At 48.0% G+C, this 17562-nt stretch overlaps 1 protein-coding gene across 2 annotated transcripts in view; it reads right to left on the reverse strand.

Moving 5' to 3' along the window:
- Positions 1-8609: 8609 nt before the first annotated feature.
- Positions 8610-17562, reverse strand: part of Aldh18a1 (aldehyde dehydrogenase 18 family member A1) — a 37943-nt gene continuing 28990 nt past the window's right edge. For both annotated transcript variants that reach the window (XM_016004674.3, XM_016004673.3), the window contains exons 14-18: positions 16459-16654; positions 16230-16351; positions 12998-13184; positions 11905-12000; positions 8610-9697 (exon numbers count right to left, since the gene is read on the reverse strand). In XM_016004674.3, the coding sequence (XP_015860160.1) occupies positions 9516-9697; positions 11905-12000; positions 12998-13184; positions 16230-16351; positions 16459-16654 (783 nt within the window). In that variant the 3' untranslated portion in view covers positions 8610-9515. The remainder of the gene's footprint in view (positions 9698-11904; positions 12001-12997; positions 13185-16229; positions 16352-16458; positions 16655-17562) is intronic.

Consider the following 17562-nt stretch of genomic DNA (forward strand, 5'->3'; position numbering starts at 1 on the left):
GAGTTTACACCAGAGAGTAAACAAGAGAGCTACTTGGACATCACACACCACTTTGCCAGTTTCCGTTCTCTTCAATTATTTACCGTCTAATTGTCTACAGTGAAACAGAATCTGCAAGCAGAATTCAAGACATGGCCTCATGAGTGAGCTGGAGAGGGAGAGCCAAAGTTGAGCGAAGGAAGCAGTGTGTGCTGGCTAGTTTTATGTCGGCGTGACACAAGCGAGAGCCACCAGTGAGGAGAGAGCCTCACTGAGAAAATGCCCCTGTAAGATCTGGCTGAAGGCAAGCCTGTTGGGCATTTTCTTAATTAGTGATCGAAGAGGAAGGGCCCAGCCTATTGTGGGTGGGGCCATCCTGGGCTAGTGCTTCTGGGTTCCATAAGAAAGCAGGCTGAGCAAGCCATGAGGATCAAGCCAGTAAGCAGCACCTCTCCATGTCCTCCACATCAGCTCCTGCTTCCAGATTCCTGCCCCTCTTGAGTTCCTGCCCTGACTTTCCTTGGGGATGGACTACAATGTGGAAGTGTAAATCAAATAAACTCTTTCCTCCCCGAGTTGCTTTTGGTCATGGTGCAATAATACCCCTAAGATACAGTTGGAGCAGAAGCAGGCCACCCCCTCCTGCATCCAATGTCCTTCAGAGGCTTAGGAGTGGAAACAGCACTGTGTAGAGACAGAGCCTGGACTGGAAGGAACCTCAGAACTCCTGTCCAGTCTCTGAGGCCCAGTGCTTTTTCAGCACAGCTTTGGGCCACAGTTTGGACTTGGCTCTCAACCGACTGTATCTCCAGATGCCCCTAAGCCCTGGTTTCTTCATCTTCAAAAGACAGAATGCAAAAGGGATGGGAGGGAAAATAAGTCTCTCTTTAGATCAAAAAAAGATTGCTATGACTAATATTATTTTGTCAACCATAGGAAACATATTAGTAGCTGTGAAAACAAGGAAAATGTCTTAAAGTGGAAAACTTAGAAAAATAATGATACAAATAAAATTCGCTGTACTCACTGCTTATATCAGTTACTTTTCTCGTTGCTCTGACAATATGACAGACGAAGCAACTTAGGAAGGAAGGAATTTTTTGACTCACAGTTGGAGGGCACAGTTCATCATGGTGGGGAAGCCATGGCAGTCGGAGCATGAGGCAGCTGGTCACATGTCATCCACAGTCAGGAAGCAGAGAGGAACAAAAGCTGGTGACAGTTCACTTTTTCCTTTTTACTCAGGTCATACTAACCCATGGATGGTCCCACCTGTGGTTAGGATGAGTCTTCCTCTTTTTACTCAGGTCACACTAACCCATGGATGGTCCCACCTGTGGTTAGGATGAGTCTTCCTCTTTTTACTCAGGTCACACTAACCCATGGATGGTCCCACCTGTGGTTAGGATGAGTCTTCCTACTCCAATCAATGGAATCCAGAAGCTCCCTGCCAGACATACCCAGAGCTTTGAATCCTAGGTGATTCTAGTTCCTGTCAGTAACCAATCTTATCCATCACATTGCTTAATAGTATTTTCTCAGGAACATTTTGATAGATTTTCTTTCAGCTTATCTAGACAACTATATATAATACAGTTGAGAAATACTGTAATTTTTTAAACTTTTACTTGTGTGGGTAGGTGGGGCTTGTGCTACCTCACGAATGAAGAAGTCAGAGGACAGTGTGTGGGAGTCAGCTTTCTCCTTCCATCATGTGGGTTCTGGGGTCAAACTCGGATTGTCAGGCTCAGTTGACCAGCAAGTGTCTACTTGTTGCGCCATCCTGATGACCTGAGAAGTATTATTTATAGCCTAGTTTCCCTATTGACATTTTATAATAAGTTTCTTCCCAGTGCCAATAAATACTTATTCGAGTGTGCTTTCTGTTTCTGTAATAAAACACCATGACCAAAGCCAACTTGGGAAGGAAATGATTTATTTCATCTTACAACTCCCAGATCACAGTCCTTCACTGAGGGAAGTCAGGGCAGGAACCCAAGGCAGGAAGTGAGCCAGAGACCATGGAAGAATGCTGTTTACCAGCTTGCTCAGCTACCTTTCTCATACAGCCAGGTCCATTTACCTAAGGATAGTGCTGCGTATAATGGGTTGGATCCTCCTACATCAAACAGAAATCAAGACTAGTCTGATGGAGGCAATTCCTTAACTGTGGGTCCCTTTTCCCAAGCGACTCTAGTTTGTGTCAAGTTGACAAAAACTAAGCAGCATGATATTCTTCAAAAACAAGATTTTTGATGATGAATTGTTGTATGGTAAGGAGCTCTGTGATTAGAACTCAGTGGACTCATTCAGTCTCACTATAGTGGTAACAATTCAGTCACAGGCTGACAGTAAGGATCAAGAACAAATCTGAAAACTGCTCTTCCTGCCAGATCAACCTCAAGCAGCACAATGACACCCCCCCACACACACACACACACAATAACAGCCTCCGAAAAGGAAGTGAGGAAGAAGGAGTTGAGCAGTTAAGGTCTGGGGCGTATGTGAGTGCCCAGATGAGGGCCATGTATGAGCCTAGTCATTGCATCTAATCCATCATGTGTCTGGGCCTAAGAACTATGAGCCATGTTTCTATCCATGTTTCCTTCCAATCCCTTTTCTAAGCATAGGACTCCCCTCCCAACATCCACATAGCTGAAATTTACAGTTATGAAAATCTAGCTTTTTTTTTTATTCATGTAAATTCAATCTTTGGGCTTGACTTATATAAGTCTGGGGTCAGGAAAAGGAAAAGTGTGTTAACAGGAAAAGATGAGTCATCCATTTGCCACTTTGGGTCCTATCTACACCAGCAGGTGCAACTTGGAGTTTGCAAGGAAATTGCTCCATGTCTTCCAAATGGATTTTGGGGTAGAGAATGAAGGACAAGGCAGACACCCGCAGGTTGGAGGAGAATGTCACCCCCTTTATCCTCAGGCACCTCGGGGGGGGGGACAGGGGTAAGTAAAGGCATGTTGCAGAAAGTCAGGGAAGCATCCACACCTGCTCATTATATCAAGTGTCTAGGGAGTCCCTAAATAATTAAGATGCAGTTGGCTCCTTCCCAGGGCAGGTGTGGAAGAGTTTCCAGACCATCAGCTCCTCTTGCAAAGCTGGAGCAGAAACGAGGATCTGATTACTTGAAAGGGGGTCCAGTTAGTAGCTATGGCGACCTCCTTAGCACTTGCCTTGAAGCTAAGGCACAAGAAATTTCTGGGGAAACTCTTCAGCTGCGGCTCAGTGGAGGTGGAGAGTTCTGAAGTCCACTGTCCCTTGTTTAAGCCCAGGTCCTGCTACCGCATGACCTTAAGATGTAAACTCAACCTTTCCAACTCTCAGTTTTTACATTCATAAAACAAAGACAGCAATTCTCCGAGATCATTGCAGTATCATATAAAGGGTGGGACTATGCCACCTGAAACATAGTAGCCATGTCCAAAGAACGGCATTACCTCATTTCTTAGGAAGGGATGCTTGGAGGTTAAGAGCAATGTCCAGGGCTAAAGAAAATCTATCCTTTAGAAGGACACATTGTAACGTTAAATCCATGTATCATGTGCTGAACATGATGTCTGAGTGCCTCATGTAGGATCTCAAGAAACTCACTAATGGATCATTATTACAAGAGTTCAGAAATGTTATATACTTTTCCTTGGTTAAACAGCAAGTTAAAACAAAACAAGCCCATGTCCTTACTGTGCGGGTGAGTGAGCCTCTGGATGCAATTTAGTGATTTCTCGGTGAGCAGACTGGGAATGGGTGAGAGCTGGTTGTTAGACTGAAGAAAAGCAGACTCGCCCAGGTCCATGGGGCTAGACTGCCCTCTAGCGTTAGGGAAGTCCCGGGGTCAGGTGCCTCAGAAGGAGCGAGCTTTTCCTCTGAGATTAGGTGCAACCTCTCCCCCACATCAAGCCCTGTCTCTGCCCTCATAGCGCCAGGGACACAGGCAAATGTGGCTACATCAAGGTTTTAAAGGTGGTTCCGGCGGTCAGAACTCAGGCTTCATGCTTGCACAGCAAACATTCTTACCCACCGACCCCACAGGAGTCCTTTCTAAAACCCAAGGCCTCAGAGACAGTTATCCTTCCCTCAACACACACTGTTTAGACTGCCCCAACAGAATACTGGAGATTTATTTCTGATAGTCTGGAGCTTGGGAAGTTCAAGGTCCAGGATTCAGTTCTTGGTGAAGGCTTGCTTCTTGACACACAGAAGAGAGTCTCATTTTTTTTGTGTGATTTTAGGTGGTCCTTCTGTGTTTTAATGATCTTTGGGACAGTTTGAAGGTATCTGAGGCCCATAAATTCAGTGATGACTAAAGGTATGTGTGTGTGTGTGTGTGTGTGTGTGTGTGTGTGTGTGTGTGTGTGTGTATAGGAGTGTCAAAGTTGTTGTACTTAGCTTTCAAATGTCCCCTAACTCCCCATAATACCTGGGCAGCAGAGGACATCACATAGGAAGAACTGCAAATTTGCAATTTAGTGATTGAAAGCACATCCCCATGTCTAAATGGGAAATTCTCTGTCTGTGTGACAGATCTGTTGAATTAGTGATCTGTTTTAATAAGCTCTGCCAACTATTTTTAAGAACTCTAAGTTTGAGGAGCCCCAATTTCCAGAGAAATAGGACCAAAGTCCTAACCAAATCATGTCTGAATTATACCTCTGGACTTCTTCAGTTATGTAAACAAATACAACTGATTTTCTTTATACTAGTTTGAGTTGCACTTCCTATTACTTGTACATGGAAACATTCACAGGTGCAAAGAGGTCTTTATCACCACAGAGCACAAAATCTTACCTCCAAATCAAACAATATCTGTCCCAGTTAGGGTTGCTATTGTGTGATGAAATACCGTGGCCAAAGCAAGTTGGGGAAGAGAGAGTTTATTTGGCTTACACTTCCTTCCACATCTCAGTCCATCACTGGAGGAAGTCAGGGAAGGGATTCAAATAGGGACAGAGCCTGGAGACAGGAGCTGATGCAGAGGCCATGGAGGGGTGCTGCTTACTGGCTTGATCCTCATAGCTTGCCTAGCCTGCTTTTTTACAGAACCCAGGACTCTGGGACCTCCCCATCAATCACTAATTAAGAAAATGCTCTCCAGGCTTGCCTCCAGCCCAATTTTAGGGAGGCATCTTCTCAACTGAGGCTCCTTCCTCTCTGGTGACTCTCTTTTGTCGCAGGTTGACATAAAACTATGCAGCAAACAGACTTAGGGCACCCGAGTAGTAATGACACAAACGACATCTCATAATTAGAAAAAAAGGGGTTTGAGTAACAGAAAGTCTGAGCCGGTTAATATTTCCAGATGACCAAAAATATACAGAAACTTTGTGTTTGCTCAGAGATGCAAATTCTGTATTTATTTTATTATTAATTTTTTTGGGGGGCGGGGAGGACATTTGCGCACATGTGTGAAAGTCAGAGGATGGCTGGTGGGAAGCTGTTCTTTCCTTCCACTGTGGGTTGAGAGGACTAAGCTCAGGTTGTCTGGCTTGTGTGACAAGCGCTTGTATGCTGAGCCGCCTTTCTGTGCTTTTTCTGCATTACACTATGGTGCTCATGTGGATCTAGAAACCTTGTTTCTCATTTTGTCCCCACCCTCTCCCACTCAGCCGTCTCAAGATCACCTCCTCCCCTCTTTTAGGCAACAGGCGACATTCTCCTGGACACTCGCTCTCAGGTTCAAAATACAATCTCTGTTGGGCTTCATGCCCTTCTTGGTGCTTCAGTGTCTGATGAGACTCTAGGCTCTGCACCTCGCTCTTCATGGGGAGGACACCCTGGCCTTCTGGGGAGCAGACGCAGTAAGGAGAGGAAAATCTGACTCTTGAATTCATCAATAACAAGAAACTTCCAGAATTTGTGAACAGCACTGAGCTCACAGCTCATGAGGAATCACGGGAAGTGGCCATCTCTCCCTCCTCCCAGTGCTGTGCCAACTATCTACTTATCACCTAAGTAGCAGGCATAGCAATAGTCCCAAGAAGAAAGAAGCTAAACATCTTGCCAGGTCGCTCAGTTTCCACAAGGCAGAGCAGAGACGTCAATCCAGGTACATCATCCAGTCTTCCAACACGAAAGAAATAAGAAGCCAGCTCAAGCTAGTTTTGTTTTTTATTAAACATAAGTTCTTGATTGAGAATTTCACATCATGTACCCTAATTCTGCTCACCTCCCAGTACCCCCATATCTTCTCCTGCAGGGCCCCCCAAAAGAAAATTTTAAAAAAATCAAACCAAACCAAAGCAAGCAAGGAAAGAAACAAAAACAAGAATAAAACAAACAAAACCCCCACCCTCTCCACTTCTTGCCCACCTCTCCGACACCTCTTCGTTTGTCCTGGTGGCATTGGGAGCTGCAGTGTGTCACATAGTCTACCCTTTTGTCCAGTCAGCTTTCCTAGCAAATGTCACTGCAATGAGTCACTGGTCTGGCTCAAGGCCTCTGGTTTCTGGTACACCATCATCAGTGGACCCTCACCGGAACTCCTCTAGGATATCCCAAGGCCACCCTGAGTCATGGAGACCCTGCGCATATTGTTCCACAGGACCAGTCCCTTCATGCAGCTCAAACTAGTTTAAGCAAAAAACTGAATGACTGAGTTGAGTCAAGGAGCGCATTTCAGGCACAGGAGGAGGGAGCCGGCTAACTACAGAGCCCCTGGCTCCTCATTTTTTGTTGGATGACTTTCACACATACTCTCCCTATTCAGTAGGCAGACTGGACACAATCAGCTTGAATCTCCTTGAAAAAGACTTTATGGCCCCAGGAGACTAAAGCTTGCTTTTCCTAATAACTGCATAAAAATTTCACCAACATGCTATTTGGTCAAATGTAAACCACGTGCCCAGCAAAGTGCTTGGATTAACGAGGCCCGAATCATGTGAACACCAACTGTAGAAGAGGAGAAGCTGTGTCCGGCTTTGAACCATACCAACTGATAGGCTCGTGACAAGACCAGGTAGAGACAGGTTCAGGAAGATGAAGGGCAGACATACCTCTCCCCATGCAGTCCTTGCTGCCTACCTATCTAATAAACAATGTCTTTATGCTGGTATGTCCCATACTGTTGCCAATCCACAGCCAAGTAGAACTGTAGTCTGAGTAAGATCATGAACTTGTATACACCAGGGGGACTTTTTTTCTTTTGCCCCTAGTGAGAACTGGAGGACTCAGGGTTGATTGGTTTTGTGGCATGTGAGCTTAGGAGTTGGTGGTAGGCTGGGCAGTGGTGGTTCATTCCTTTAATCCCAGCACTCAGGAGGTAGAGGCAGGAGGATCTCTGTGAGTTCAAGGCCAGCCTGGTCTCCAAAGCAAGTTCCAGGAAAGGCACAAAGCTACACAGAGAAACCCAGTCTTGAAAAACCAAAAATCAAACAAACAAACAAAAAAAAAGAGTTGGTGACAGAAGGCAGGACCTCAGGGGTAGCCTCAGAATAAGAGGTCCCTTCCCATAGGACAACCCTGTCAACACTGGGCCACCCAAGTAGGGCCACTTTCAAGACTATGGCTGCCTTCTAGTTCCCTTTAGGTTTCTTCCTTGTGGATGGAGGAGAGAGGTTGCTGGCGGCCCGGTCTCTATGGAAACTGACACATTTAGGGAAAACGACCTTGTTGACTAAGTTTTATCTGCCTTTTCTAGGCCATACCCCATCCCTGTCCCATGCTGTAAAAAGGGGAGTCTCCAAGAGAGATGACATCAACACCACTGTTAGGACATATTTTCTGAACATCTATAGCCTGCCCTAAATCAGCAGCCACTGCCCTCCGGACTCGCTGGTTTCATCCTCACCCCGGACCTCACTTGCACCAACCTGCTGCCTGCAAGCCCTGCCCCCGGTCACTCCCAGAACCCATCTTCCCCAGAGCCCACATAACCAAGGGCTCAGCTCTTTTGGATGGCTATTTCAGATTCCTGGGGCGTGTTGTCTGGTGGGAGCTGGTTGTCTCTTCAGCGGGACCTTGCTTATTGCCTTTTCAGGCAAGCTATGTCTGAACTCCCCCTTCACGGGACAGGGCAGGCTGGGTGACTTGCCAGACCATGTAAGGGTCTGGATGAGAGGTAGAGCCTGGAGCCAGCCTGGGAATATGATCTACACGACTGTGGTTCTTAGGCCCATAAAACTACGCTGAGGGTCAGAAGCAGCATGTCAGTGAGTACTTAACTTTTGGAGGCCCTCAAGAAACAAGGCGGCTTTGAAATGCAGACTGTAGAGTACCAGAGCCTGAGACCAAGGCTAAAGGAAGGGGGTGTGGGGATTAGGACTGTTTAGAGACACTTCCCAGATCAGGAGTGTGAACTTACAGCCACAGTGAACCAAGGACTTAGGCTGTGCCATGGAGTGGGTGCCGTGGGGACATGACATGTCATGCACAGCCCCAGACATCAGGTCATCCTATAACTAGCCTCCAAGTCCTCCATGCCCATTGTCCTGCTTTCCTTTCCTCTGGAGGCCGGAGTCCCTCCCTGGAGGGTTTCCTGGCACCAATTCCACCGAAACTGCTCCCCACCCCCAACTTCCAGAGAATAGCATGCTGAGAGCAGGCAGGGGAGGAGGGTCAGCAGGGAGGGAAAGGGAAGAGGGTGAGGACAAATAAGGGAGAAAACTTTCACCGTGCACACGGGCTTTTGTAAGAATTTTATTTCTCAAAAAAGGGGGGAAGAATCCAAAGTATTAAAATAATCCTCTAATCTTTGTTCTGGAGGTCAAGGATAGGACGACAAAATAATTCATTATAAAAAGGTCAGGCATAATTGTAGATCTTCCTCCTACTTGTAGGAACATCTTGAAATTCATACCTCCAGTGTGATAGATTCCAACTACATCAAAGGTACCGTTTGTCCCCTGGCCAGGGACAGACTGCAGCTGTCTGGGATGTACACCCGTAACTTCATGAAGGCCAACCTCCCAGGGATGTAGGTTAGTCCACTTTAGGCACCATTTCCAGTGAAAATGGTAAAGGTTTTAAGGAGCTGCTCTTCCTTAAAAACTCCCAATCTCCCCTTCTGAAGATGAGCATGTTTGAAAGAAATGAAATTACACATGGAGAGTCAGAGGATGCTGGGGCTGGTCCTGGTCGAATGCCAAGACTTTACCTCACTGAGGTGATATAAGCAGCCAGGACAGTCCCTTGTCATTGATGTGGGATGGTAAGAGATGGCGGTCCTTCGTTTCTGAGGGGAATGGACTGGCAAAACCCAAGCCTCCACCTACATCAATGATGCTCTTTCTAAAAAGACTGGCCTGTGCGGCTTGGGAGACAGGCTGGCTGGAGATAGAGCCTTTGCCTGGCATGTTCGAGGCCCTGGGTCCAACCCCAGTAACAGAGACAGAGACGCACAAGAAGCTGGAATGGAATATGAACGTTAGCTAAGACTGGAGATGATGAGCTGAGCCAGAGACACAGGTGAACTGTCCAGCAGGCAGACCCTTCTAAGAGGTGGGGACGAGATCGAGTTCTCTCTGGAGATCCTGGAGTAGCCCAACTGTGCCAGACCGCACAGAACAGTCCTGACCGCTGGGCTCCTCTCAGCTGAAATTTCTCTGGGGAACAGGGAGGTTCTCGTGAAGATACTTCAAGCTGCCATGCTCCGAGAAGTCTGAGACCACATGGTCTTGCCCTCGAAGCAGCCACTTAGTAGTCAGCAATCCTTCTAGTCCTACTGGCCCCCGGGCGTGGATTCGTGATGTACTGATTCCTACCTCAGCTCCTATTCAGAGACAAAACAAACAAACCATGGAGCAAGGTGCAGCTTTCCAGTCGCTGCTGCCTGTACATCTATGAGCCCACAATGGGCATCTTCTCTCTTTGCTAACTTCAGACTCATCCTCCCCGGCCAGCTGCTGCTCCTCATCCGTGTGGGTGTGTCCCCTGTCACTGCAGACTGTAATGGCCCTTCTCCCACCGACCTTCATCCAAGTGTATTTGGACAGTTTTACATCAGTATTTACGCGTCTCAATTGTGTACCCCATCTTAACATCTGGGCATGTTCTGAAGTGTACAACAATGTCTAGTATAGAGTTCATCTCCCTAAACAGTTGTTTTTGTTTGTTTTGAGATATAGTCTGACTATACAGCCCAGGCTGGCCTTGAATTTTTCATCTTCCTGCCTCAGCCTCCTGAGTGGTAGGACTTTGGGTATGAGCTGTTATGCCAAAATTGTATTTATTTTTGAAAGGTTCATTTATTTTTATTTTATATGTGGAAATTGCATGTATATATGTGTACTATATGCATGCTGGTGCCCATGGCGGCCAGAAGAGAATGTCAGATCTCCCAGAATTGGAGTTGCAGTTGTAAGTCACCTGACGTGGGTGCTGGGAAAAGAGCCCTAGTCCTCTGCAAAAGCAGCAAGTGTTCTTAACCTCAGCTCCCCAGATAGTCTTTATACTCTAGAAAGCACAGTCCTTAGTACCGCCCAGGAATTTAGAACAAAAGCACCTGCCAGCTACTGCTCATTTCTCTTCCTTTGGGGAGACCAGGGATTTCCTGGGTCTGGCTCAGTGTTCTCCACTGTGTTCAGTGGAGGCTGGGATTCCTCACACATCACAACTTCACCAAGTGTGTACATTGCACCAGGCCTAGGGATGAGGTAGCAAAGAACAAGGTCCTGTTACTGTGAAGTAGATGTTCACTGGGCAAGGGAGCCAAAGGACGGGCCAGTTATCACTTCTCTACGGTGTTGGAGTTCGAGGGCCGTGAAAGTGAAATCAGAATCCCGATGCAACAGAAACGGCAACTCAAAGTCAATGACTAAGAAAACTGGTAAATTCCCTTAGAGCCTTCCATAATCGGGGAGAGTGATTTCTCCAGGCAGATCACGTGTTCCAAAAGGAAAGGAGGAAAGGAGGAAAGGAGGCAAGGGTGCAGCTCAGTTACAGAGCAATTGCCTAGCATGTCAGAGGCCCTGGGTTTGATCCCTAGCACCAAAGAGAAAAAACCAACACCAACAACAAAGCAAACAACTTAAGGGATTCAAATTCTCAAATGGTGGCTGGGAGTGGTGGCACATGCCATTAGTCCCCACACTTGGGAGGCAGAGGTATGTAGATCTTTGAGTTTGAGGCCAGGCTGATCTACATAGCAAGTTCTAGGATAGCCAGTGCTATACAGATAGAATGGTCCTGTCTCAAAAAACAAAACATCACCACACACACACACACACACACACACACACACACACACACACACACACACACACCTACACCTCAAATATTCACAAAATATGCCACAAATGTTTTATTGGGATGCTTGTGTAATGGTCCCCTGGAAAATCGGACTGTTCAAACAACTCTATGGAGAGATAGAAGTTTTATAAGTAGTGAAAGGACCAGGTGTCTATTTCTAAAGATCACATTTGTTTGTGCTGGTGCCAAGGGTGAACCCAGAGCCCTGCGCATTCTAAATACATGCTTTAGACTGAATCCCCCGCCTCCCACTTCCTTGCTGGTTCCTGATCCTGGTGCTTAGGCTCTGTGTAGGGAGGTACCAAGTCCAACACCTTCTGTCCTATGTGTGGTTCCTATCTCTGAGGCAACCTGACCATGTCATCCAAATCCGCAATGGCATGCTCTCCGGGGACCACAGCAGCTTGTGAACTAAGATAAGCTGTGCCTGCCTGCGCTGCAATGGGGGCACCCGGGCTTGTGCATATCAAGTCTGACACCGTGTGACAACTTACTTGACTTATCTCTCGGTTTCCCCATCTACGGAAAAGGAATTAGGAGCAGCTACCTTCTTCACAGGTGAAAGGTCTACCAACGTAGGTGGGTAAACGGGGTTATTCATGATGATTCTCTGTCTGTTCTACAGCTAGATCACACACGGGACTGGAGGGAGGTGTCTTGTCTTCACCAGAGTCTTTAGAGCCTGTGGTGACAGAGCCACAGGGGACTCCTTTTCCCTGTCTTTCTTACCCAGTCCAAAGCGGTAGCCATCAGAGAAGCGAGTACTCGCATTCCAGAACACACAGGCGCTGTCCACGTGCTGGAGGAAGAACTCCGCTGTTTTCTCTACAGGGAAAGAAAGAGAAACCAAATGAGGATGACCATGGAGAACACGCCCGTGCTTTTGGCCACTCCCTGGTGACAGATCTGACTGCTCGCACGTGCATGCGCGCACGCGCGCGCTCCTCACATGTTCAACACGCAGGCTTAGGAGAGCTCTGAAGGGGAAGGGTGGCAAACCAGACCCTGTGGTCGGGGCAGGTAAGGGACTGCTGGAATCGGATCTCTAGGCAGTTATGCCCCCGTGTGGAACAGCCCATCTAGGTCTGACCTCCAAGCTCACACACGTTAGCTCTGTGGCCTCGGGCAGGTGTATGAACATCCCTGTGATGCATGAGAAGGGAAGGACATTGCCTGGTCCTCAGGGTGAAGCCAGTTGGCCCCTGAGAGCCCTCACCCCAGTGCCCCATGGAAAGTGGGCAGTTAACAACTGCTGCTGCCTAGTATTATGGCTATAGTTCCAGTAAACTGGCTGTGAATTCCTCAGGGGCCATACGGCTTCCTGCACCTCCAGGCCTCAGAGCCAGACACCCTGACATGTTCACTGACATGCTGTTCGAGTGTCCGAGGGATGAATGTGCAGTCTGTCCCACTCTCAGGCTGTACATTTTTTGTTTTTCTTTTTTTGGACTCAAGGTCTTGCTACGGAGCCCAGGCAGGCCTGCAACTTGTGGCAATCCTCCTGCCTTAGATTCCTGAGTTCTGAGATTACAGGTGCTTAGTCACAATGTCTGGCTTTGAACTGCTTGGTACGGCAGTTGCATGGGTAAAGACAATGCATCTGAAGCACGGGAAGCCGTCTTTAAATGGGGCTGATCATCTCTGCCCTGCTGATGGGGGCCCCTGGGATGGACCAACAGATAGACCGGAGAACAGTAGGACTGTCACTGGTCAGTCTGGCGTGTGCCTTCCTGCAGGACCAGAGAGGCTGGGAGGAAGAGCACCAACTGCAGGTCAGAGCAAAGAAACCTGGCACCACACGCCCGAAGTCCTGCAAACTGACCATTTTCTGTGACGATGACATCTGTGTGGGAGCTGCCGTATTTGTGGATGTGATCAATGGCTTCCTGGACACTGTCCACCACTTCAATGCACACTTCCAAGTCACCATATTCTATGCGGAGTGACTTCACTTCTGAGGGACTGAAGGTCAGGTAGGAGGCAAACTTGGGGCCTGCGTGAATTTTTACCTGTCAGAGAGATAAGCCAATATGTAAACAAGAGAATACAGCAGCAGCAGCAATAGGAGCCAACAGCTGGGCCTGTGTGCTGAGCCTGGGTGAACAGGAGTCTGTAACGCAGCAAAGCCCTGGCAAGTGGCCGCCAAGCTGCTCGTGGGCCTGGAGGGTGACTCAGCCCTCCTCACACCAGCATGCCCTGCTCTGTGCTAGGCCAGGACTCACTGGCCACCTTTCCAGCAACAGGCCCTTGAGCAAGCTGGGGCAGGGATTCAAACGGAAAGCCTTTGAGTGCTGAATGCATGCGGCACACAAGCCCTTGACTTCTGGCTTTTTACTAAAGGAACCTCTGACCATAAACTCCCATTCTCTATAAAGTGGAACTTGCACTGGATTCGTGAGAACAAAGAGGCACCATATATGTATCTTTATTCCCTACACCCCAGGGAAGCCCTGGCTTGGTACTCAAGGTTAAGTACCTCCAACTAATCACCTGTTTGACTCCCGACTGTCACACCCAGCTCCAGGCTCTTAAACTGATCCTGTTAATGTTAGAGGGACTTCATCAGTCTGACTGCAAACAGGCCTTGCTCTCCGAGACTACGCAGGACAGGTTCAGGGCTTGATTCCTTCAGGCCTTGGCTTCAGCTACGACAAGCTTGTATCTGTCTTCCCTGGTGGCTTGAGGCCCTGTTGTGACTTTATTTTTTATTTTTATTTTTTGGTTTTTCGAGATAGGGTTTCTCTGTTTAGCTTTGTGCCTTTCCTGGAACTCACTCTGTAGACCAGGTTGGACTCGAACTCACAGAGATCTACCTGCCTCTGTCTTCCGAGTGCTGGGATTAAAGGCGTGCGCCACCACGGCCCGGCGCCCTGCTGTGACTTTATTGGACACTGTACTTTCTCCAGGCCTGGGGAACCCATCTGTGATCAGGTCACACCAAGGATTTAGTTCCTACATGCAAAAGTGCTGTCTATAGGACACACATGGCCTCATCATGGTTTGAAGCCTCTGCAGGCCGTCCTCATCCTGACCCCGAGGAGGCCAAGGGTTTGTCCACGGTAGCATGAGGGGCTCAGGTCTAGCCAAGGACAGCTTTCTTCCTGTGCAGTGCAGGTGACCGTGACAGCGGGCATCTATGGTTAGCCAATCAAATGGGCGGCTAGTGGACAGACTTAATGAGCAGTCACGTGCTCCGATTCCCTTTTACTCTGTGGGTGCACTTTCACCTTCAAACCAACGACTTCAGGTGCTGGGTAGTTCTTCTGACTGTTCACCTGACTGGGGATTAGTGAATCACACCTCTGCATGTGTCTTCCGTGGGGTTTCCAGAGACACTTAGATCCTGAGGGCTCTGGCCTAATGAATGGATTAGGCCCTTGATGGATCTGTGGTAGGATGGCATTATTGGGAGGGGGTGGAAGGCAGAAAAGACAAGCCTACTTGAGGAAGGAGACCACTGGAGACATGTCCTTGAAGGCCGTATGTATTCCTCCTTTCTTCCTGGCTACCATGAGGTGAGCTGCTCCCCCACCATGATAGGATGAACCCTCTGTGAGCTGAGTTAGAGTTACAGACAGGCTCTAGGGTAACTAAAGGAAGTGGCTGCTTTGTCACTTCTCAGGCTCTCTAGCTGCAGCCTTGGGGAAAACACTGGCTCCCACTTTCCCAAGACTCCCACTGACAGCCTCTATTCTGTGTTTTAGACCAGACTGATATACAGTGTTATGCTCAGACACAGAGATTCTAGGCATCTGCTGTTCTTTTGTGGATTTGTGTAAATTTTTAGAATTTTATATTTAGTGTGTGTGTGTGTGTGTGTGTGTGTGTGTGTGTGTGTGTGTTTTGTTTTGTTTTTCCAGACAGGGATTCTCTGTGGAGCCCTGGCTGTCCTCAAAGTCAGAGATCCGCCTGCCTCTGCCTCCTGAGTGCTGGGATCAAAGGCGTGCGCCACCACACCTGGCTCTTTTGTGGATTTGTATGGTCCTCCATGCAGTCGTGTTTATTTTATAACAATCGTCCTGTAAGGTGCTTTTCCTTGGGTGTTCTGTTTGGCTGTAGTGACACAGGAGCCTAGCACAGTTCTTCAGTGGGGCCATGGTGTACTGACAAGCATGGTTCCCTTCTAGGAAAAGGATGCCACAATGGGGTCACAGCAACAGAGGCCGTCAGGCTGCTTCCCTGCACTGCACCAGCTTATGTAAGTGCACTCACACCTGCTACCAAAGCTGGAAATGCAGCCAGGCACGACCTTTAATAGATTGTCCAGCTGGCCGCAGGACCTTCTGGTAACTTGCAATTGTGAATTTAGGACAGCATAAATCTGTCTGTATTTCAAACTTACTGAATGTGTTTGTACGTAACCTTGATGACAAGTTATAAATAAAGTCCAAAAGAAAGCTATCCAAAATGCTCATCATGAATGTCACTCAGTAAGTAATTACATTGGCAACCGAAGACATTTTTGGAGGGGGAGAATGAATGCATATAAATTTTACTCTTGAAAACACTTCTGAGGCTAAAGGAATGTCTTAGCAGTGAAGAGCACTGGCTGCTCTTCCAGAGGACCCAGGTTCAATTCCCAGCACCCACATGGCAGCTCATAACTATCTATAACTCCAGTTCCAGAGGATCTGATGCCCTCTTCTGGCCTTTTGAGGAACCAGGCACATGTGGTATACAGACATACAAAGCATAACACTCATATACATAAAATAAATCATAAAACACTCCCCCTGCCCTGCCAAAAAACAAACCACCACCACCAACAACAAAAAAAACCTCATCACCCAAATAAAACACTGCTGTCAAGATTCTGCTCTGTATGGTGCTATATGGTGTTACCTTCGAACCCTTGCGGTAGGGGACATGCTGCACTCTGTAATACAGTCAGCCACCTGTGTATCAGTTCCATCCACCCAGCAGACCGCAGAGGGCAGTCTTATTCACCTCTGTACTCAGCACAGCACTGTATGCACAGTGCAAGTGTAACATACTGTTCTCTAAAGGGCCTGGAAGCTGCTCCTGGCCCACTCTTTCCCGAGGGTCTAGTGTACCTGTTCCACTCTCAGCATATCAATGATCTGGTCAAATAAGGGTGTTCTCAGCAGGTCCCGGTGGATGAGCAGAGTCTCCAAAGCATTACAGGCAGCTGGATAGTCACACTTAGAGTCTCTGACTGAAGAAAAGGGAGAGCAAAGAGTGAGTCCTGTCTACATGATCCACAGGCACAGAGCAAACACCAAGAATTTCCTCTCACTCCTCAGGAGCCCCAGGCCAGCTCACCGAGTCTGGTGACCTTGTCCACACTGGCCTCAGAATCCACATACATGTGGCAGATCCCTTCGCTGTGGCCCATCACTGGGATCCCCTTAGCAGCTTTCTGGATGTCTCTGACCAGCTGAGAGGAGCCACGAGGAATGATGAGATCTATTATTTTGTCAAGGCGGCAGAGATCCTCCACTTCTTCTCTGGTATTCACCTGAAGAGGGAGAGAACCCAAGAGGAAGAAGTTGGAAACAGCAGCTTCCTCCTTCCTTACAGACCAATGTCTGCACTCCCCAGTAACTACCTCCGGCACCGGGAAAACTTATTCTGAAAACAGGTTCGTGACTGTGGAAACTGAAACACTGTCCAGTGAATGCTGGCCAGACTGTTGAGCATCAGGGCTGTAGGCCTCGATGGGACCCATGCCCTGCATTTCAGAGAGCGCAGTCACGGAAGGGATGACGGTGGGAAGCTAACCTCAGCACAGGGCAGAGGACGCTCAGGAGGGGCAGAGGACGCTCAGGAGGGGCCGAGTGCTGGGGGGCGGGGTGGGGGGGGGTGGGTGATAAGGAGGCACAGATGATGCCAGGCTACAGGATCACGAAAAGAAGTGGCCGCTTGAGGGCACGCTGGGTCTCATTAGGGGGTCACATTTTCTTCCCCAAGACTTCCACTGACAGCCTCTATCCTGGGATGCAGACCACACTATCACAAGAGCCTGTGTTGGGACACAGAGATGCCAGGCATCTCCTTTTCTTTTCCAAATTTGTCGCTGTCTTCCATCTAGTCATGTTACAACAGAAATATAGATGTACATGTGCTGGACTTTTCGTAACTACTTCATTTCATGAAACCAATGCCTGGACCACACCAAATGCCCACTGACAAAAAAGATGAACTGTAGTATGTGGCTATAAATGGATGATGAAAAAGGTGACGGAAAAAGGAGAAAAAAACTGCTGGATGCAAAAATACAGGAGAATGCCACCAAGATAATAATAAACAAAAGTCATGGAACAGAAAACTGTATTCTGGATCACTCCATCGAAGCCCAGGAACAGTCCAAAGTAACTGACTGTGGCGGAAGTCAAAGAAAGTGGTTACCCTATGGTGTGGTGGGGT

The sequence above is a fragment of the Peromyscus maniculatus genome, chromosome 1 (assembly GCF_049852395.1).
Source record: "Peromyscus maniculatus bairdii isolate BWxNUB_F1_BW_parent chromosome 1, HU_Pman_BW_mat_3.1, whole genome shotgun sequence".
In the NCBI taxonomy this organism is placed as follows: Eukaryota; Metazoa; Chordata; class Mammalia; order Rodentia; family Cricetidae; genus Peromyscus; species Peromyscus maniculatus.